Raw genomic sequence first — 23,365 nt, forward strand, 5'->3', positions numbered from 1 at the left:
TTCCTATATTGAAAGAGGAAAAGAGAAAAAAAGGTGTGCATGTGTGTGTGTGTGTGTGTGCGTGCACGCACATACAAGTGAGTGTGGTAGGTCTAAGTGTTTATTAGAGAAAGAGCAGTAAGAGTATAATGAGCTGTACTCATCACCGCATCTCATTATTTTGTAATGTTTGATGTATAATGGCGATCAGATCCTAAGGTAAGTGATGCAAGGAGTCTTTCACACAACCCACATGGACTCCACTGAGCTATGAATCCTGCTGGGCAAAACAGTGTGGAGGCAATTTTAATAAAGAAACATTTTCTTGAATCTAAGGGGCTCTAATCTCAAATTAGAGATAAGTCTGGAATCCAGAAAAATAATTGCAGAGCAGCTTGAAACAGGATGAGCTAAACTGCCAAAAAGTTTAATAAAAACACATAATGCTCTGGGTGTTCATAAAAAGAAATGATCGTGGAAGGAAGAAGTTGGAGGAGAGCTCCCCGGGGGGGAAATGGACTATAAGCTGGCAACAGGGGGTATCAGCATTAGGTGGGTAAGTTCATTTTAGCCTGTTTTGATTTGAGGAGGCGGGGTTTGTAAGAGAGAAGGTTCTATTTAGTTGGAGATCTACAGGACTGCATGGTAATCCTTGGAAATTGCCCTAGGCAATCCACTCCCCCCAAGCTTTGAAATGACACCTCCTCTCTCTGCCAGCCTATAGCATTCCTTTCCCTTCCTTACTCTCTGTGATGACCTCCCCTCCTCTTTCACTAAGAAAATAGTCATCAGAAGAGGACTCACGCATCCCCTCAGCAGGAAATCGACCATCCTCCTGCCTTTGTGCCCTTGGACTCTGTTGGCCTTGCTTCCTGCTAACACCTCCACTACATGCTGATGGCCTCCCTCTAGCCTCTTCAAAGACTTTGTGTTTGCTTTTATCCCTTCTCCCTCCTGTGTCAATTTCTCCCACTCCACTGTATCAACCACATCAGCACACAAAGGCGCAGTTTCCTCTCCCATAGTTTTTGAAAAAGGAGCCCCTGCACTCCCAGGACCGTATGCTCTCTCCAGCTACTGTCCCATGCTTCTACTCCTCTTGATAGCTTCTTTGGAAAGGCTGAAAGAATTGGCTACATTCTCTGCCTTTGTTAACTTAAGTCCTATTCTCACCTCAACCCACTCAGATCGGCCTTTGGCTCATACTATTTTATGAAAACCAGTCAGAGTCACTAAAAACTTTCTTCTTGAGGAATCTTACGGTCAATTCTCAGCCATCATCTTATTCACCTTTTCATCAATATTTGGCCCAGTTTGTTTCTTCCCCCTCAGTGACATGGTGTTCTTGGCTTGGATTCCAGGACAGCATATTTGCCTGGTTCTCCTCTTACCGTGTCTGTTTCTCCATGTCTTCTGTGGAAACTCCCTTCACTACTGACCTCTGAAGGCTGGTGTGCTGTAGCCTCAGGCCTTGGACCCGACCTTAATCTATCTGCACCACCTAAATGCCATCACTCATCCCCAGGGATGTAAATACGACTGCTGACTCTAAAATTTCTATCTCCACTGGCCTCTCCTCTCCTTTGAGTTCTCTACTCCCCCTCCCGCTGATTTAGTTCTTCCTCACTGGCTCTCTGTCTCAGTAAATGGCACCGCTGTTTATCCAATGAAGAGCAGAAACCTTTGACTCATCCTAGACACATCTTTTCTTCTCACATTCCCCATCTAATTTCTCAGAGGGTTCTTTGAGGTCTTTCTTCAAAACTTGCCCATTTTCCAATACCTACACCTTCATCATCCTGGCCCAAGTCACCGCCATTTCTTGTCTGACACACTGCAATGACAACTGATCTCCCTGCTTTTGCTCTTGTCTTCTTAAAGTCCATTTTCCATATAGAAGCCAGAGAGATTTTCTAAAGAAAATTATATTGTACCTCAACTGTTCAGCCCCTGCCATGGCTTCCTGTCACACTAAGGATAAGTTCCAAACTCCTACCTTGGCTACAAGCTCTACAGAACCTACTTTTGTCTCTCTCTCTCCAACTTCATTTCTTTCTTTATTTTAAAGAAGATTTTATTTTTAAGTAATCTCTACACCCAATGTGGGGCTCGAATCTACAACCCTGAAATCAAGAGTTTCATGGTCTACCATCTAAGCCAGCCAGGCACCCCTGACCTCATTTCTTACAGTTTCTTTAACTAGCCAAACTAGTTTTGACCTCAGGGCCTTTGCACTTGCTATTTTTTTGGTCTACAGTCTACTTCCTCCAAACCATTATGTGGTTTGCTCCTCATTTTAGGCTCCCTCAAATGTTACTGCCTCCAGGAGGACATCTTTGACTTGCCTTTCAAATGCACAGCCCATATCTTTTTGCCCCCACCACTCTCTACTCCTTATACGAGTTTATTTCACTTTATTGCACTTAGCATTGTGTGACCTTATGTTAGGCAGTTTGTTGAATATATGTCTTTTCCACCAGGAAGCCAACTCCAGGAGGACAGAGGCTTATAGGATATTCCTAGCACCAGCAACAGTAATAGGCACATAGTAGGTGCCCAACAAGTTGTTGAATGATTAAATGTTGAATGACTGTATAAGGGTCCGTTTTGATAAAAACTCAAAATAAAGAAATGAGAGATCACTTTAATTATAATGGATTTAGCCAGCAAATAAAAGCTTAGCTGGAGAAAACCAAAAAAGCAATGCAAGTATGCAAGTATGTAAGGGTAAAAAGCATGTGCCAACAGTTTACATCCTATGCAGAAAACAGGAAAGCACCAGAGGTACAATCAAACTCCTAAAAAAAAAGAGATTTGGCAGGTGTTATAAAGTATTTCCCCCCAAAATTATGAAGGAGAAATCTTATAACATCAGTTTAACATCTAATTCAGTAATAGGCTTTAGGAATGTGTAAGAATGTCTAATTTTAAAAGAATTTAAAGTGTGTGTGTGTGTGTGTGTGTGTGTGTGTGTGTGTGTGTGTGTATCTATCTATCTATAGAGAGAGAGGGAGCACATTGCTTGGAGTCAGTCTTTAAGCATTTAATCTGATAATGGGGGATATATATGTACTGATTTTAGAAACCTCTTTGCGAGGTTATATGCTCTGCTACAGATTAAAGTGATTGCTTCCATTTATTCAGTGTTGTTCCAAAGTCTTAAAAGGGAAACATGAAGTTATAGAGTAATGGAGTTGCCAGTTTAAGAACAATTATATTAAAGACTTCTTGGCCAATTTTGATTTTTTCCTTTGAATTGGAAGCCCTGAAAACCACAAGTATATAGAAGAAATTATAGCACAGCTTGAAGGCACTGCCAGTTTTCTTCCTCAGTTTCTCCTGGCCCTTTGTTACTAAGAGAAATAATGGTATGATCCCCATGACTTCAGCCTTTACTCACTGACCTCCATCTAATGAAGGGCACCAGTCAGTCACAACTGAGATGGACATCTTACGTTTTCTGGATACTGTGAGCAGAGGCTCAGTTGGCCTGCAGAAGTCAAAGTCTTTACACCTCATACTCATTATGGGCTTTCTCCATCACCTTCTCTTTTTTAAAAAAATATTTATTTATTTTGAGAGAGAGAGAGAGGCAGAGAGAGGGAGAGAAAGAATCCCAAGCAAGCTTTGTGCTGTAGCACAGAGCCCAACGCAGGGCTCAAAACTTGCAAACTGTGAGATCATGACCTGAGCCGAAATTGAGAGTCAGATGCTTAACCAACTGAGCCACCCAGGTGTCCCGTCCACCACCTTCTCCTTTTACACACTGCTCAGGACACTGGTTGAACTTGATTTTTATTTAGGCTTTACCCAAGTTCCACTATTTTCCAGACCCTGTGATGCTGGGCAAGTCTTTTTAGCTTTCTAAACTTAAGTTTGCTCGTCTGTTAGAGAGGAATAAATAAAACTTACTTCCTGAAGTAAACTGGGAGGAAGAAAAAAACCAATATTTATCAACATGGTTAGTCTAATACTTGAAGCATAGCATGAAGTGAACGGCAACTAGTATTCTTATAATTATCTATAGTTTCCCTCACTTTATCTTTCTAGATTAGGCTACTCTTATGATCATTTCATTCCTGTCTTTCCCTACACTTTGGATTAATACTGTTCAACCTCATCTTTCTATTTCAGTATTTCTTATCACTTTATAGCAAAAGCCCCAAATGCCTTCCACTCCCATTCAGATGACCTGTTTCTGCACATTGAATCTCCGACTACTTATCAATCTACCAACAAAGTACACAGCACTGGGGTTCTTGGAGTCATGTCTTCTGAGGAGACTCTCATTCCAAGCTGGTGCTTCTCCAAGTATGGTATATGTAAACATTAATGGGTGTATTTGAGAGGACACAGATGCCTTTAAAACCATTTCAGAACTAGACATTAAAAAAATTTATGTTAGAAAAATACCATTAGTATTTCAAGGCACAGATAACAAAGGTTTGGATAAGGCTAAGAAAAAAAATCAATTTAAATTTACTGAAAAGCACATGAATTATAGTACAGGTAGAACACAGATATATAATAAACATCATGAGGGGAACATGGGAGCTGCAGAAATTTGGGAAGCTATTCTAAGTCAGGTAAGCCTGAACCATAAGAAAGGAGTATTGATGGGCCCAACTGCCCTATTCTACAGTAAATTGCGTAAGACGGTTCTTGGCTTTTCCTAGCACCAATCAATCAATACAACTTTCACCCAGCCTAATTCTCTAAAGTCATTTAATTTAAAAACCCTGATTGAAGGCCTCCCTAACTTGGAAACTGGGAGAATTAATTTTTCTTCGCTGCAAAAGGGGTAGAGGGAAAAGACTTGCTCCTCGCAGTTCCCGCACACATGTCCTTGAGCCTCTTTGTGAAATGTTCTTCAGACCCTGGGAGGCTGTGCTGGCCATCACGGTCACGCGGTCACTCCGTGAGCTTACTGTGTGTACCCAGGGCGTGACATTGACTAAATGCCACCACTCCTATAGCACAGGGTGACTCGGGAAGTATCGAGGCACAGTACTAACTCGCGACAAATGATTTCCCCCTAAATTGCACGCTGGGAGAATTATTATTTAAAGATTGTTTGCTGCATATGTACCACTTCATTATATTTCATCCATGTTTACTAAGGTGTGAGAGGAGTTCAAACGTAATAGACTGCCATTTTTTGAATTGCTAATGAAGGCGGCAGCATTGAGAACACAAATCAGGCTGGCTGGCTTTGCCCAGTGTTATTTGAGAAGTCAGTATGTACAACCAGCCACATGGCCAAGTGGATCGGTTCTCTGGGGGAAATATTTAATGTGTACCTGCCATATTAAGTAATAAATTCTGCCTTGCACCACTCTATTTATAGACTCTGGCTATTTTCACGTCAGTTTTAGCCTCTTTGCTACAGCAGAACACTTGAACGAATCATTCTCATCTTGCCACCTGTATTGTTAAATTCTGCTCAAACTTTCAGTGTTCCAGAACTGCACAGATATTGTCTGTTCAGACAGAAACACATAAGGCTGGAGGGAGACCTCTGGCTTTTAAAATTCTCTAGCTTCTAGCTGACCTATATTCCATTCATTAGTCTTGGGCAGCAGATGATTTCCTTAGAAATGCCATATTTGGAGCAGCCTCAGGGCTCGCCTGAACAGCATATTCAAGGAGTCAGGAAATATATGGTAAACAGAGATTGTTACACTCGTTTTGTAAAGGAAGCGTATTAGTCACGAGGGAACAGACCGCACAGAGAAAACGTGCCTGCTGATCTCTGCCTGCTCATTCATTCCACAAGTATTGACTGGATACCTACCACTTGCCTAGCATTGTTAGCTCTATGCAGTGGACACACACTGGTGAACAAGACATATACAGCAACTGCCCTCCAGTCGCTTACGTTTCAGTGAGGGATTGAGAAAGCAGAAAAAACAATAAATTGAGCAGTTAATTTCAGAGAATGGTAGATACAGTACCATGGACAAAACAAAGGTGGGGGTGTGGACAGGATCTCAGACACATGTGCAGCTCCCAAGACTCTGGACTTTACCACCTTAGCCATTTACCTCTAAAGACGTGATATAGTTCTGCTAATTTCTTAAAAATGCAACAATTAGAATGCTGGTAAACCCTGTTGTTTTGTGTTCTTGCTGTGGACTCTGAGGGGCTCTGGTAGGGCACACCCCGGACCTAAGCCCCCTTGTCCTTACCTTGGCCCCGATGGATGTTTTGAGGACACAGGGACAGCCTGACTGAGTAGCAAAGGTGCTTGTCTTGGTATTTTCCCGCATGGGTCACTGGCTCACTAACGCCAGAGTTTGACTCAGTATCTTTGGGCAGCATTAGTGCACCAGGCTACCATTTCTTTCTTTTTCTTCTTCTTCTTTTTTTTTTTGACTTTTAAAAAAAAATTTTTTTTTTCAACGTTTATTTATTTTTGGGACAGAGAGAGACAGAGCATGAACGGGGGAGGGGCAGAGAGAGAGGGAGACACAGAATCGGAAACAGGCTCCAGGCTCTGAGCCATCAGCCCAGAGCCTGACGTGGGGCTCGAACTCACGGACCGCGAGATTGTGACCTGGCTGAAGTCGGACGCTTAACCGACTGCGCCACCCAGGCGCCCCATTTTTTGACTTTTTATCTTTGAAGTAATTTGAAAATTATAGAAGAGTTGCAGGACCACTATGAAATACTCCTTCACACACACACACACACACACACACACAGATCAATTTTTCTTTTCTGAATCATATGAGAATACACTGGAAATATAATGGTCCTTTACCTCTCCCCTCCCAGCTTTATTGAGATGTAATTGACAAGTTAAGTGAACAATGTGATGATTTGATATATGGATACGTTGTGCAGCGCCTTTTTTTGTGTGATGCCTCATACGTGCTTGATTCAGCTGACTTTAGTTTACCACCTGTGAGACTTGCCCACTTTTTTGGAGGAACTCAAGGGTGGAACCAAAAGGAAGAAAGGAGAACCAGCCCCAACCAGAGTAAATGCCCTTCATACACCTGAGCAATGTCATAGCTGTAAAATCCTGTGTAAATGTCACACTATATATGCTGTCATAATGAAGATTTTGACCAATGAAGTGTCAAATTGTGTGTTAACAAAGGCAGGGAAATGCTGAACAGAGAGGGCAGAACCTTTAAAATTCTTGTCCTTTCCTTCTTAATTCAAGGTTGACAGCTTCTCCGTGGTGCCAATGTCCCTGTATGATTTACCAGACTGATTTTCCAGTAGGTGTTGACCCTTCCTGGATGTATTCTAAATAGCTTGGGTGTATACGTCTGAGGCTAATGGACATTCAGACTCAGCTCCGTGTTTTTACTCCCCCAGCAAACACCCAAACGTGAGAAGCAAGAATGACTGATATAGACTTCATTCCATTATGGCCAAGTTGATAAGTGTCTTTTTTATATTCTAGGAGCAAAAACAGAAATCTTACACAAACTTTTGTAGCTCATTCTGGCTACAGAGTTAAGATCATTTTCCCGGGGCACCAAGTTTGCAAATACAATGGATGTGAAACGCTTGACAGCTTCTTGTATTTGTGAATTGCCCAGGTATCTTTGTGAAGACTAGCATAATAAAAGAAAGCTATCCTACTTGGAAAGAGGAAGCATGTCGAATAAATAACACACTAACTCTAAGCCTTGAGGTCTATAGCAGTATCCTATCTTTTCCCGTCATTCATGTTGGACATACATAATTAAATGCCTCATCTCTAAGTGGGTAAAACCATAAATTATTGCACAATGTGTTAAACTAAGAATCAGTACAGATTTCCTTTAGTAATTTGGACACAACCTTCAAGTGGTAAACTTTACTAGTAATCTGTCAGACTGAGGGGAACAGATCAACAGATTGTTTTTAATAAACAGATGTGTGAGAGAACCTGTTACTTCAAAATATCTTTGTACTTGGAAATCATCTTCTCTTTGATAAAAAAAAAATGGGCAGAAATGAGTCTGAAGATATGCCTCCTTAATACTTCTTAATAGACTTAACAGATCTTTCATCTAAATTTAAACTTCAGGGTCGTAGACACTCATGTCATTTTTTTACTGTCATCATTATTAAAATTTTAAAAAGCCTCATGAAAGGCCAAAAAATCTTTTTTGTTCCTACACATTTAGTGTCGTAAGAGAGATGGCTAAAATGACAAGTTTCCAAATAACATGAATAATGCATTTCCCCTTTATCCGAAGCAAGTGTACATTGCTCCTAAAGGATGTTTAATCCGTTCCCTCTTTTTTTGTTGTTGTTTTTTAGAAGAGAAATGGAGGACAAGGAAAGGAATGAAAGGATTTACAGCTAGAACTGTCACTTCATAAAAGATACATATTTGACTTGTGAAGTATAAAATAATTGCTGTAGTAATATTGAGTTTAGACGGGGTGGTGGATCTTAATATGAATAAAAAGCAAATTATATTTCTGTTAACATTCAAGGCTATTTCTTTGGGACAGACTTATTACACATTACTCTTTATTATGCCATGAAAACAGTGGAGCCCATGTTAAGAAATCTCATCTATGTATACGTATATAAATATTTACTCCAGGAAGCCCCAGGTCTACATTTGTAGAATAAGTTTCAAAGAATGGAGCTTTCATAAAAGTTGGATAGAGAAGTTTAAGATGGCTTTCCCTACCTTACACTTTTCCTCCACTACCTCTCACCCCTTCTATCAGAGAAAGTGCTCACGTGAGTGATCATCACCATCACTGGATGGTTGAGAGTGAAGTCTGGGGGTAGATGTGAGGAAAGCCATAGCTCCTTGAAGGTTCCAGTTTCCTTGTGTTTGCTTATAGTGCCTGGGGCAGCAAAATGGCCCTAGGGCTAAGGCTATGTCTGCCCTAAGAGTTACCTTTGCGCTGAGAAGATCCAGGGTCTGCTGGATTAGCCACGCTCTTGTTTAGGCCTCATTTCAGTTCCTTGCTGCGTTTTTCTCTAGACACATCTTTCCTTGCTACCAAGGTGGTAAAACACCTTTGAGGAAAGTAAGATTGGCAGGGGAGCACAGGAGGAAGGAACGAAGGCTGTAAACCTGCATTTTGCTTTTATGCTCCGTGTGGTTCAATGGAGTTCATGCAGAGAACATTTCAGGATTTTTCAGCTAAAGCTCCAGCAATGAATAAAGGCCATGCATTTCCCCCTGCCTCTTCCTCTGTGTATCTCTTTCTCATGGGGTAGGGGTAATGGGGTAAAGGTGGTAAACATAGTAGGTGACTGGTTAAGACTTCTGGATGCTGGGTTAGATCTCTCCTTAAGTGACCTCTTGGCCTAAGATCAAGGGAGGATGCCCCCTACAACCTCCCCCCCCCCCCAGAACAAGAATAGGTTCTTGTAAGTAGTAAGACAGAAAAGTCAAGTAAGTACAGGTTCAGAATTCCAAGTATTAGAAGTCAGGAAACAGTTTCTAAGAAGTCCCTTAATTTTCTCCTTGCGATAATAGTAAGTAATAATCAGCTATTAACCACTTTGGTTTCTTAGCCCTCTGGGTGGTGATGACTTTCTTCTTGGGCTATTCTAAATAAGAAAATTTTCAGGATCCCCAACCCTTCTGGCTGCTACCTCATTAAAGAACAACAAAAAGGTGTCTGTCCATGTTGAAACCCCAAGAAAATAACCCATGAAGCCTACAAAATAGGTTAGTGATTCTAATTAAATTGATATAAGGAGGGCTAAAGGAAAAAGTTCTGTAATGAAGAATCACTATATGTCATGAGCTAAGGATTATGATGAACGACTTCTTTGTACCTAGCGCGTAACTTAAAAAACTACTTAATGACTTTAGGGAAAAGTTTGACCCTCAAACATGTTATAATTTAGTAACACTAGAGAACCCATGAAAAGAAAACATAATTATAGTCAGTGCTTTTGTTCAATATCACATAAAGGGGAAAGGACACTAGGAAGTCCCTTCACTCTTCCCAAGAGAAGAGTATTGCATACTAGCTAATGTAGACAAGCCAAGAAGGAATTGATGGATAACTGGCATTCTTGAACTTCAAACTTTGGGTACTTCCTTACTGCTGACAAGGAGAAAGCAGAGAACACAGCCCATCGCTGACTACAGTAGTTTTTCTAAATGTGATCAGCACTAAGAATGATGGGCTTATGGGATGGAATAGAAGAAATCTCCGCACTGGGTGATGCCATCTAATTATAGAAGTCAAATTACTTTAGAATCTTCAAAACACCCAGACAAGGATGTATATAGCATGTTCACAATATGGCTCTTCACAAGCCATGTACTTTCATAATGAATCTAGGCCTTCACAGCAAGAATAAAAATCACCACATGTCATTCTTATAAAAGTAAATAATAATCATGAACAGGGTTGCTCAGAAACTGGACTCATATTGCTCTCATTCAAATGGAAAAATTCCCCTATTCACTGACAGATTTGCTAAACCATTCAACTGAAATACTGGAAAACACTGCTTTCTTTCTCCTGAATTGTTAAACTACTGTGCTATGCTCTAAAATCCCATAGCTAAGATTTAGCTGTGCTCAATTCACTTGTACAAAATATATAAAGGCATTATTTTTATAAATGTCTAAGTGTATTAATTATTTTAACCCTTCTTTTAAGTATAGTTACTTCCATAAGAGGTTTTTCACAAATCAACTAGCTTTATAAATTTTGAGTAATATTTTGAAATTTTTTTCCTCTTTTACAACTTTTGTGTCATTCTCAAATTCAAAGCTTCAAAAACATTGAAGTGTTGGGGTAAGGCTTTTAAGATATTTGTCCAAAATGGTTTTTTTGAAAAAAACAGGTATCACTTATTGTATCATAGGAATCCTAATCGCAGCTTCCTAACGAGACAAAGCCCCAGAATTTTACAAGAGTTGCCCAGTGGAAGTAAATCCAGGTTCAAAGAGATAAGAAGAAAGGAGTAATTTGTTATTCAGAATATATATATGTTCGGCCACAGCAATTTTCAACCCTTTGTTCTGCCTTGTACGTCTCAATAAAGAAATAGATGCTGCCGTGAAAGTCACCCCCTGAAAACAGAGAAGAGAGTAAGTAAATGAGTGAGAGCTGACATAACTCCAAGTCATTTTACCAAGGAGTTGCACATCGGATGATTTCTCACAAGTTGGCAAGCTTTTCCAAAGTCTAGTTTTTATGAATATCCTTCGAACAAGTTGGGTGGAATGCAGTCTATATCCTATGAAATATCATTGATTTTTATTACCAAGTTGGAACTGTTTAGGATCACCAAATAACAGGGTTCAAAAGTAAAACAGCTGAAAAATCCAACAGTCTGGTCTAACCTGGGATGCTCTGTCTCCTCACAGCCAACGCTCCATCAGGCGGCTTTGTCTGGCTGGCGGATTTAGTGTAGGGGCTCTCATCTGCAAAGGTACAATGAAGCGTTTGGTTAATTTCCATCCAGTTTCTAATGCAGTGAAGATTTTTTAATGGACTGCAATCCTTCTGCCAGAGAGAGGTGATATGGTATGGTATGGTAGAAAGAGACAGGAGATCGGAGTATTAACCTTGGCTTAGCTGTGGGGCAAGTCATTTAAAATGCACTGAGCATTGGTTTTCTCCCCTATAAAAGAGGGAGAGAGATACTTTCTCATCTACCTCTTAGGACTGTCAGGATCAAGCTGTCGTGTACCTGAAGGCATAACATGGTAAGAACTATGCAATACAGCATACAAATTATTTGCCTGTCACCTACATGCATTGATAAATAAGTATCAGTGAATATCAATAAGAGGAAGACAAAGAAGGAATAAAATGGCTCAGTGGGCACTAAGAATAATCAGGTAGAAGAACAAAGGAAATGAAACGAAATGTTATATTTCAGATGACAGGGCATTATAAGCAGATGACAGAGCATTAGTATTGCAGGAAAATAAAGACACACTAAATTAGTGGGTTCCTCTTGGAAGTGCAAAATGGCATCCAGATATATGGAGGGACATGGACATTTAGAGTAAGACCAGAGAAGCTATGCTGAGAACAGGAAAGGAATGATGGTTTGGCAAAAGAGGACGTATATTGCAATGGGCTGATCTGCCCTCTTTTAGAAAGATATAAAAATAACCTGCAGAACCATAAAGAGAACAACTGAAAAGACAGAAGGACCAAAGCTCAGCATATCTGTGACAGGCAAGAAGCTAGATGAGCAAAACACTAGGTGACAAGATCATAGAGGTGATGGATCTATGAAATTCTAAGTAAAGTGGTTTTATTTAAATATAGAAAAGGATTTAATCTGGCTTGGAATACAGGAGTAATGAACTAGGATGGCAAATGTTAGGGTTAAAAAAGAAAGGAAGAATTCTTCCTAATTTGCACGGGGCATTTGTATAAAGTAAGAGATGTCTGAGTGACAGTCTTAAACATTTTCAAGAATAAGATATGTATGGCCATAGTGGACATAATGTAAATTAATTATCTAGCATATCGAGTCAAGCTAGATGACCCAAACGGTACTTCTGGCCATACTGTAAGGTAAGTTTGTTGTGGGTGTTGTTGTAATAGGAAATCACTAGATGATTAAAAAGAACTGTATTGTACAATGCAAACTATTAAATATAACAAGGAGTTAATTTGGCAAGTAGGCTTTACCATCTGAAAACATTAATTCTCCCAACTAAGTGGTTTGTGTTTCAAAATTGGGGAACTCAATTCCTTTCTAGGATGTACTTCTGGTTGAAATGATTCATGATTTCTTCATAAAACTAACAAGGCCTTTAGAAGCAATGACAAAAAGCAAAGATTAACACTGTTGTAAGCTGCAATTAACTTAAAAAATGGAAATCACGCTGTTTCATGTTTATATTCCATTTGTCACACAATTCTTTATGTTCTTTCAACCACAGATATAATGTACCAACTTTCAGATACCAATATAATCAACAGCATCATTTTTGCTTATAATATAGTATCCTGGATCTTTGACTCTTCTCGATGCGGATGCAATTTTGAGTATACTCAGAAACCACAAGACAAAATGTAAACATTGCACTACAAAAGTCTCTATTTGCCCCATCATTTCCACTTGAGTATTTGAGTTTTTCTCACAGTATTGATTTAATAACCAGGCAATGTGTTTTATACAGCACCTATTAAAACAAACTTACTATATATGAAAATTTGGATTCTTTATAAAACCAACTAAAAATATATTTCCCTTTATAATCCAAATCTTTGAAACTGTATATGTATGAGTACAGAGCGCTGAGTCAAGGAGATATGGATCATAACAACTAGTTTTAGGAATAGCATCTTGGAAGCCTAAAAGCTTTCTTCCGTTTTCAGTTTGTCAAGAGTCCAGCCAATTAAAGTCTTGGGTTGAATCCAGTGTTGGATTTTCTTAAAGGGCAATAAGAGATTTACCCAGGAGACTCTGGGGTTTTTTGCACTCAATGTTCTATTTTAAGGAGCTATTTCTTTAGAAATTTACCACTTTGCACTCCAAAAGTAGACAACTTTGGTGAAATTGTTTTCTCATCTATATTTGAAAACAGTTTCCTTGATTTAGAGCTGACATAGTCTAGCTATGCACATCCTAAAAGGTTGAAACCACATTACAGATGGCCACCTGGCCAGCCTCTACATATCCATTCCCCAGTCTCCCGCTCCTTCTCCCAGTATTAAGAGTGTCCTTACTGAGCATAAACAAAAGTAAACAATCATCTAGAAGCCAAAGTTGTATTGGTCAAAGTTCCAGACTGAAGTAAACTTGACATTATCTAAGAATAGCTTGCCAAAGTCAATCAAGGTGAAAGCAATAATTCCTAATGGAAAGCAAGTCAGAATCCTGGCAACGTTTATCATGAGAAGTAAGCTGAGCACAGCAACACAGCAGTGTGGCACCATCTCACATTTGCTTTTAAGAATACATTCTAAGATATTCTAAGAACATCTGTTTATTTTAAACCTCTAGGAGGCATCACGGGCCTTTTATGAAAAGCTGCCCATTACAGAATAGACATCAACTCTTGATGTGATCTACTCAAAGTCAACTCTTTTTTTTCCTTTTTTTTTTTTTTAAATTTTTTTTTTCAACGTTTATTTATTTTTGGGACAGAGAGAGACAGAGTATGAATGGGCGAGGGGCAGAGAGAGAGGGACACACAGAATCGGAAACAGGCTCCAGGCTCCGAGCCATCAGCCCAGAGCCCGACGCGGGGCTCGAACTCACGGACCACGAGATCGTGACCTGGCTGAAGTCGGATGCTCAACCGACTGCGCCACCCAGGCGCCCCCAAAGTCAACTCTTGATTCAAACTTTGTTTGAAAGTAGAAGTGGAGGAAAGACACTGAATAAATCAGTGGCTGATGGCTCTAGAGCAGGTTACTAAAGGACAAGAAGGTCGGGGGCACCTTTTTAATCCTTAAGCGGAAGTCATGGAGAGCTATGGAGTCTTCTATTGTGGTTTTCTCATGTGTTCCTTAATGGAGATTGGTTGACATAGCATCAGAATTTCATGTTATAAGGGATAATGTAGGCTAGTCTTTTCATTTTACAGTCAGGACTTAAAGTCCAGAGAGGTAAATTTATAGAAGAACACACATCTAGAGTGAGTCTGGACTGAATTTCGTTTATTTTTATTCTCATGCTCTTTCCTCCTTATGCTACTTCCTCTTGCATGAACAACGAGCTTTGATAGGTTCTTCTTTGCATGTTTCTGTATCATACAGGTAAGCGAATGAACACAACACTCCAGTCGCCAGCTTGCAAAATGTAAGCTGAATTCCTATGGAGAAGGCTATGAAAATGAGCAATCAGAGGTAATTTCTTTTGTGTGTATAGAAATCTCATTTCCCCCTCCTCCATATATTTGTTGGCCTAAAATGAAGTGTATTTAAGTTGTACCATAGTATCAATCCATCCTTTTAAGTTCACTTTTTGGAAGATAAAAATTAAAAATACATGCCAGTACAATTCACTGTTCCTCAGTTAAGGTCTTAAAAGGTTTCCTGAATATAAGACCCGTGTTAATACTTCTTTATTTTATCAGGGAGACACTAAACAGACTTCCAAGTTCCGTTCAATTACACAGGTGAGTTAAAAAAAATAGGTCAAATAATAAGGAAAGGAATCAATCAGTAGATAATATCTCTAGAACAGTGCCTGACACATAACATGTATTCATTAGACATTTGCTGATAGATGATTGAATTATATTCAACTTTTCAACCTAGGGCATTTATTATAGATTTATTATAAATTAATTATAAATAAGCAACCTGAAGAAAGTCAAACATTTGTTATGGACCATCCTTCTTCCTACCTCTGATTTTCTTTTTCTAGGTTTATAGCCAAGTCCTTTTAATGTCACATCATCCTCCAATAGCTGTTAAGGACTGACTTAATATGTATTTAAAAAATTTGTGACTCTTTATAAAAACTAATATTGAAATATATTTCCTTGGGGCACCTGGGTGGCTCAGTCGGTTAAGTGTCCGATTTCAGCTCAGGTCATGGTCTCGCGGGTTCGTGGGTTCGAGCCCTGCATTGGGCTCTGTGCTGACATCTCGGAGCCTGGAGCCTGCTTTGGATTCTGTGTCCCCCTCTCTCTCTGTCCCTCCCCAGCTCGTGCTCTGTTTCTCTCTGTCTCTCAAAAATGAATACATGTTAAAAGAATATTTTTAAAATAAAAAATATATTTCCCTTAATTTTAATTCAGACTACAGAAAGATTTATCAAACGTCCTTTAGGATAATGCCTCTAAGCAAAAGAATTCTGATTTTCACACAGGACTTCCAGCCTTGACTTTGATGATAGATCACATAAAAAGGGATCCTTATTGAAAGTCACCATAGGGGCAAAGCAGACATTCAACTGGTGAGCTACTGTTCACTGAAGTGAATGCTGTAAGTAATCATTAAGGGCACCATAGGGTGTCAGAACTGTCAACCTTCTCTAATGACATCTTAGCAGCTAAATAATCACTGTCACACATGATGGCCGCCCACTGTCATAGGGGCTATGTATTGGTTATAACAAGGAAGAGCATAGGTCCCCTTTAGAGTGACATCCCATGAGGCGAGGGAAAATGCCCTCCATTAAATGGAGAATCGACACTGTGACAGAGGCACAGAAAGGGCTTAGTCAAGCATATACTTACAACAGAAGTGGAACAATGGGAAGACCATCTGTCCCTCTCATTCCCCCAAGTTTGGTCAGTCTCCCCATGTGCCAAACACAGGAGTGGCAAACACAAATCATTTGTTTTGATTACATATTCTGAGTGAAGCTGGTTTTTGTAAACTTGGAAAGCAAACACAGGCGCCTTCGTTCTGCATCACAACCAAAGCCCATGCTGGGGCTGAGAAAACCACATCTTGAGGAATGGACTCAGGTCCCCTCATGTTCTCACAACCTTCAATGGTTGCTTGATATCAAATAGCATCCATGTGTAATCAGGCTGCTTCTTGTCTCTCCATCTCCTGCCTCCCTTAGTCCCAGTGTCTGGGATTCCCAGCGGGACAGGATATGACTATGGTTTCAAGAATCTCGAGCCGTGTTCATGGCTTTGTTGAAGAAAAAAAAATTAATTTCCTTTGGCTGAGACTAATCAGCCTATGCTAAACAATGCCTAGCAACTAATTATGCACAATTGAGGCGCCAGCTAAGCCAGCAGATCTCTTAACTTCTTGACTGGGGGGGGAAGGCATTTTGTGCAATTAAACATTTAGGACCACTTCCTAGCAGCGGGGAGATAGGCAGCTCATGCCACAATGTTCATGCACGTCATTACCAACTCCGAAGAAAACTGTTTTTCATGAATGGAACAAAATGAAATCCATTGTGAAGGGAATGATCTGCCTCTTGAATTCAATTACATCCCAGAAATTTTAGTGCCTACTGTGTGCAAACTAAGAATCAAAGTGGATAAAAGCTAATAAAACTTTAAGTGGAATGGTGATTGAGGAATCCTTATTGCTTCATGGGTTTGAGACTGGAACATGTGCTTCATTAGCTGATGGGAGAAATGAGCATGGGCTTAGGGTGCTGGTGGGGAGGGGCATGGGAAGAGAAAGGGAGAGCCACTGAAATGAACTTATTCAGAGCTCTGCAAGCAGAAAAATCAAGAAATGGGCCATTTTAGTTTTCAGCTAACATGGAAGTTTTGTGTGACGTGGGACCATAATCTTTTCATTTCATCCCAGCCCAGCATGAATGTGCTGTAAGTCGGCCGTTTCTCTTTTTTAGATACTAGACCTCTAGTTTCATTTGCTGCCTTGGCAGTTTGGGGCACATTCTAAAATTTAAGCAAGATGTCCGGAAGGATAGCTGTCAAAGGGTTTTGACAATAGAACTTAGTTATGTCTTATCCTTATTAAAATAATGTATAAATACAACCACCATTCCCTGCATAATTTAAAGAAAAGCACAAAGATACAGCGCAATACTCCTCTTCAATCCGAAATGGTTCCTAATCTTTGATAAAAAAGTATTTTTTCCCCTAGGACCAAACGAAAAATGCACTCTCAATCTTTTCCAGAGTCAGAAACTTCTGAGTCTTACATGGGCTTCAGTTCTATTGCTTTGGTGTATGGAAGCAGGTTGGATACCTGCTTACAACTGATCATGAGCATGAATTAATTTCATCTCCTTGCCCAATGGGATACAATAGTCCACACACTAGATTTAAACCAGAAGAAAGGAGGAATGATCTGAGCTTGATGGCAGGAGGCAGAGGCGGTGTGCTGCTCCTGGACAGTCTTCTTCCTATTAAGAGATGGTTTTCCCCTCTCCAACTGTCTTTCCCTCCTCTCTTGTGTTCTTTGTTTTGCATCTGCGTGGCATTGTTGTCTATCCTTGGCTCTGCAGGTTTCTGTATAGTTTTATAGATCAGACACAGATGTGCTTTACATTCTTAAATGGGACCAAGTCTTTGACTTTTGAACATCAAACAAAAAAATCATCCAAACAGAGAATGACTTCATTTTACAAAGAAAGGTACAGTGGTTTTGTCACAATGATATAATGTCCTCTAAAATTATATCACAATCACATAACCATTTCGGGGATTACATATTTACAGCTAAACACCATGCCCACCATAGAGCTCAGATTGCTGCAGGCCGGTCGTATAAGACCATTTTTCTCCCTCACTGCCCCGTTAACTAACTCCTTGCTACTCAAAATGTGGTCCATAGACAAGTGGCATGGGGAATTGCCTGGGAGCTTGTCAGAAATGCAGGATCTCAGGCCCCGGCCCAGACCTATGGAATCGGATTTAACAAAATCTCCACGTGATTTGTATGTGCATTAAAGGTTGGGAAGCCCTGGTCCAGTTGATTTGACCCAACAGCAACAGCACGGGCAGTGAGGATGCATCTGCCCTATTCGTCACCTGATAGTGTCAGTGGCAGCCCACAAAGAAGCTGGCAGAATGGCTTCAGTGGTATTCCCAGTTCTTAAATATGATAATTATCAAATTACCTATAGAATTATTTCCTCAAATGGAAATGAAACTGGTGCAGTGTTACGATTCTGAGTGAATTTCATCTTCTCCTGATCCACTTTAAACCCCTTTACAACCCTAAAATGGCTAGTTCATGGGGGTAACTGGATACATCTAAGGTTAGATTACCTACAGCAGTGGATGGATTAAGGTGGAGACAGGAAATAGTATGGTGTGATTACCCCCTAGCCAATAAAAGTCGACTGAAAATGTAAAGTTATGTCCTGCGTCATGGTGGGGACATGGGGGAGGAATCTTCCGTGGTACTCTCTCCTTAAACTCTTTTTCTTCAGACACAAAGTTGCTCCCTTGACGCATGTGCACAGTTCTCTTGGAACCGGGGAGGTCTCTGGCCCAGAAACTGGCCTATGATCTTCATGGGGGCATACATAGGACCACTGCAGCCCCCGAGCATCTGGTCAACCTTGTGGAAGTGGTCTGCAATAACTGTGCCTCTTGGTGATGCCTACAGGTTGTTTCGAAGAGTAATATCTCGAGCCAGGTTAATTTGCAAATCCTCTCTGAAATTAATGAGCATGAAATTGCACATTTTCTGCCTCTGGCATTCCTCTTGCTCATGTGTCTGAATCATAAATGATAACCCCTATGCTTCTTCTTAAGTACTGTTTCTAGCAGGAACAGATGAACAAGAGTCACAGCAGTCACAGGCTGGCCTCCTCACCAAGGAATCAGTATTTCTAGAGGGATGGACACAATGCCATGAAGCCTATTTTCATTACCATAACAGATCCCAACTAAAAACTTTAAATAGTTAAAGTCAGTACAGCTTCTACATTTGCTATATGTAGGGAGAGTATACACTTTAATTCTTTGATTTAACCACCAGATTATGGCAGCTGATATTCTCGGTATCTTAACATTATGAAACCGTGTAGGTTCCACAGGTGCTTAGCATTAGACTAAGAATGTGGTGAAAAATATGAGTTACTTCAGGGTAATGAGCATTGGGCATCTAAAGCCACATTTGCTAATTCTTATTTAAAAAGTGCATCACTGGGGTGCCTGGGTGGCTCAGTTGGTTAAGCATCTGACTTTGGCTCAGATTATGATCTTACAGTTCAGGGGTTCAAGCCCTGCATTGGGCTTTGTGCTGACAGCTCAGAGCCTGGAGCCTGTTTTGGATTCTGTCTGTCTGTCTCTCTCTCTCTCTCTCTGCCCCTCCCCCTGCTCATTCTCTCTCTCTCTCTCTTTCTCTCTCTCAAAAATAAATAAACATGTAAAAAAAAGTGCACCATTATTCAGGAAGCAGTATGTGGGTATCAATAGGCTAGAACATATCTGAGTATTCTTGGGGGGGGGGGGTTCATATGATTATACATAATAGAACTGGAGCTTGGTGGGAGGATCAATAGAAATAAAACATTTGGAGTAACTAAGGTTCCCCCAATTTTTGACCAATAAATAAGATGAAATGAAGAAGTTACTTTGATTAATACAGAGAACAAACTGATGGTTGATGGGGGTGAGGAAACGGGTGAAACAGATAAAGGGGATGAAGAGTGTCCTCGTGTTGGTGAGCACTGAGAGATGGATAGGACTGCTGAATCATTACACTGTACATCTGAAATGAATATAACACCGTATGCTAGTTCTAGCTGAATAAAAAACAATTTTTAAAAAAGGAGTTACTTTGATACATATTGATCACAATTTCAACTGGAGTAACTTTTACAGAAAAACTTTTATGAGTACATAGATTTTCCTGAGGGAACTCATGAAACAAAATGTTAAACATGTCTCCATTGAAAAGACTGAGATTTTTTTTTTTTAACATCCCAATAACAATGGTCACGGCGTCAAAAGTGGATCATTTAAACGGTTGTATCTCTTGATTATTTAAATCACTTAGGTTTTTTTGCCCCTTTGTCTGGGACACTTTTTGCATATCTAATATAACTCGTAGAGAAAAAGACGGAGCTTTTTGTAAAATCAGGGCTCTTCAAGAACTCTTCTTTTACGTGATCTTACTGCAAAGCTTTCCATATTTAGAAAATTTCAGTATGAAATTTCAGTTACAAGAAACAGGTCAAAGTTTACGGAAAAAAATTAGAGGAAGGAAAATGCAATCAGGGCGACTTTATTTTAAGAGGTCTAAATCTTGGGGCGTGCCTGGTGGCTCAGTCAGTTCAGCGTTCAACCTCAGCTCAGGTCATGATCTTGTGGTTGACGAGTTCGAGCCTGGCGACGGGCTCTGTGCTGACAGCTCAGAGCCTGGAGCCTGCTTCAGATTCTGTGTCTCCCTCTCTCTCTGTCCCTCTCCCACTCCCACTCTGTCTCTCTCTCTCTCTAACTCTCTCTCTCAGAAATAAATAAACATTAAAAAAAAACTAAAAAAAAAAAAAAAAGAGGTCTAAATCTCGTGCCAGTGAGGAAAGAAACACTGGATATCATTAGATAAAAGAAGGATTCACTTATAGCTATGGGGGGAGCATTCTGGTATAGGTTTGATTATTGGGAAAATAACCTTTAAAGCCCTCACCTGTTGCTCCAGCAATCAGTGACATTATGCGATTTTACAACTAAGGCAACTTTCCAATCTGGTTCAGTGACTTAGTATTTTTTCTTTTTTTTTTCCCCCTTTTTCTTATTAACCAAGTATAGTGTAAGCTAAAACAAATGCCAACTGCTGGCAAACGACTTTATACAAATAAATGATCAGCTAGTCACTACTGCTGACAAATTGCTAAACGAAACCGAAAAAGGATAACCACCACCATTCAGACTTAGTTTCTAACACATAAGCTGAAAAATCTGTCTCTGTATCTAGCATCCTGGAGTAAAAGAATGGGGAAAAATAAGTAGTATAGATTTTAACCTTGAGTAACATTTTGCAGTTAGGAGCCCAGACTGTTTTCCCAGGGTCATTGATCTGACCAAACCACGAGGATCATATGAGCCAACCTCATTGTATGACTCCCAACTCCCTCCTTCATGGCTCAAGTGGGTCCTCAGAAACAATACTCCAAAGGATGTTTCCAATATGCCAAGAAAAACCAAAACTTTTTCCAAGGGTCTACTGTCATTAATAATCCAAACAGTGAAAGAGGAGATGAGACTTTATGGTAACGGGGAAAGAGGATTAAACCAGAATTTTTTGGAGAGCAAAGTAAACAAGGAAAAGTGAGCCTCAGGTTGAATTCCCTGGCTATATGTGAAAGATATTAGTTACATGAAGAAAAATTAGGGTTTGATTGTCATCATGTAAGATTTTTTAGATACTTCTTTCATTATACATCAATGCCGTGGGTTTCCTCTACAAGTATTCTAAATACTTTCTTACAGACCTTTACTTCTGACTTTGTGCTCTCTCTCTCTCTCTCTCTTGTTTGTTTATTTTTGAGAAAGAGACAGAGTGCGAGCAAGGGGACGGACAGAGAAAGAGGGAGACAAAGAATGTCTCCCTGAAATGAGAGTCCATCAGGGGGCTCGAACCCATAAACAGTGAAATCATGACCTCAGCTGAAGTCAGAGGCTTAACTGACTGAGCCCCCCAGGTGCCCCAGACTTTGTGCTCTCTTTAATAAGTAGTTCAAACTACTTGGATCAACCATAAGACATTTTATTTACTATCTTTTTAAATGTTTATTTATTTTGAGAGAGAGACAATGGGAGGGGTAGAGAGAGAGAGAGAGAGAGAGGAAGAGAGAGAATAGCAGACTCCACGCTGTCAGAGCAGAGACTTACATAGGATTTAATCTCACAAACCATGAGATCATGACCTGAGCCAAAATCAAGAGTCGAACACTCAACCAACTGAGCCACCCAGGCGCCCAACCATAAGACATTTTAAGATGTAAATAATACTGACCATACTATAAACAATTATAGCTAATACTCACTGAACACTCATGGTATGACAGTATGAATCTAAGTCCTTTATGTGTATAATCTTATCCTCACAACTCAATAACACTTAGAATAGCAAAAAAAAAAAAAAAAAAAAAAAAGAGAGAGAGAGAGATAAATTCATTTTACAAAAGGAGTTCTAGTTTTAAGGAAGAATGTGCCATTGCTCATCCTAAATAGTATTCCATGGTGAATTTAATGCAACTACTATGACATTAAAATTGCGAGTGGGGCACCTGGGTGGCTCAGTTGGTTAAGCGTCCAAATTCAGCTCAGGTCATGATTTTGAGGTTCATGGGTTCGAGCCCTGCGTCCAGCTCTGTGCTGACAGCTCAGAGCCTGGAGCCTGCTTCAGATTCTGTGTCTCCTCTCTCTCTGCTCCTTCCCGCTTGTGATCTATCTCTCCCTCTCTGTCTCTCTCTCTCAAAAATAAATAAACATTAAAAAATTTTTTTAAAATATCAAAAGCAGTGTGGGTATACTACATGCCTAGCATGGTTCTTAATACCTTAAGACATAATCAATGTTCACAACAATATAATTGTTCAGGTACAATTATACTACTTGACATATGAGGAGGTAGAGGCTTATAGAAATGAAATAAGATGCCTAAATGCTCCCAGGAAACCAAGTGCAGAAATGAAGCTTTAACTTACACATCTTTATAGAGTCAGCTGTTCACCACAATGATGTGTTATTTACCAAAATTTGATTCACATCCATTTTTATAAGTTCTCTGTGTGTGTGTACGAAAAAGAGGCACATTTTCAGAGAGCAGTCACGTCTGGGTGTGTTCTCGCTGACTATACATATTGATAGAGGACAGGGACTTGGGGCTGCATTTGATTTCCCGGAATTTGAATTTAGAAAAGAAAATATCATCTCCCAGTTTTCAGATCTCACTTCCTTGTCATGAATTCTTAGCTTAATTTACGATATAAGATTCAAGTTTTTTTTTGTTTTTTCTGGCACACAAACAAATCACTTGAAAGAATGCCTTTTAGCCAAGAGCTCCAAGTATTTTAGGAGATGAAATCTGGCTGAATTTATCTCTCTAACTCTTCCTCTATG

The 23,365-nt window shown here is 39.9% G+C and overlaps 1 protein-coding gene across 1 annotated transcript in view; it reads right to left on the bottom strand.

The window, feature by feature from the left end:
- GRIP1 (glutamate receptor interacting protein 1) overlaps positions 1 to 20,952 on the bottom strand; it is a 177,205-nt gene extending 156,253 nt beyond the window's left edge. The window contains exons 1-2 of the mRNA XM_032593792.1: positions 20,928 to 20,952; positions 11,264 to 11,344 (exon numbers count right to left, since the gene is read on the bottom strand). Coding sequence (XP_032449683.1) covers positions 11,264 to 11,344; positions 20,928 to 20,952 — 106 coding nt within the window. The remainder of the gene's footprint in view (positions 1 to 11,263; positions 11,345 to 20,927) is intronic.
- Positions 20,953 to 23,365: the final 2,413 nt, after the last annotated feature.

The sequence above is a fragment of the Lynx canadensis genome, chromosome B4 (assembly GCF_007474595.2).
Source record: "Lynx canadensis isolate LIC74 chromosome B4, mLynCan4.pri.v2, whole genome shotgun sequence".
In the NCBI taxonomy this organism is placed as follows: Eukaryota; Metazoa; Chordata; class Mammalia; order Carnivora; family Felidae; genus Lynx; species Lynx canadensis.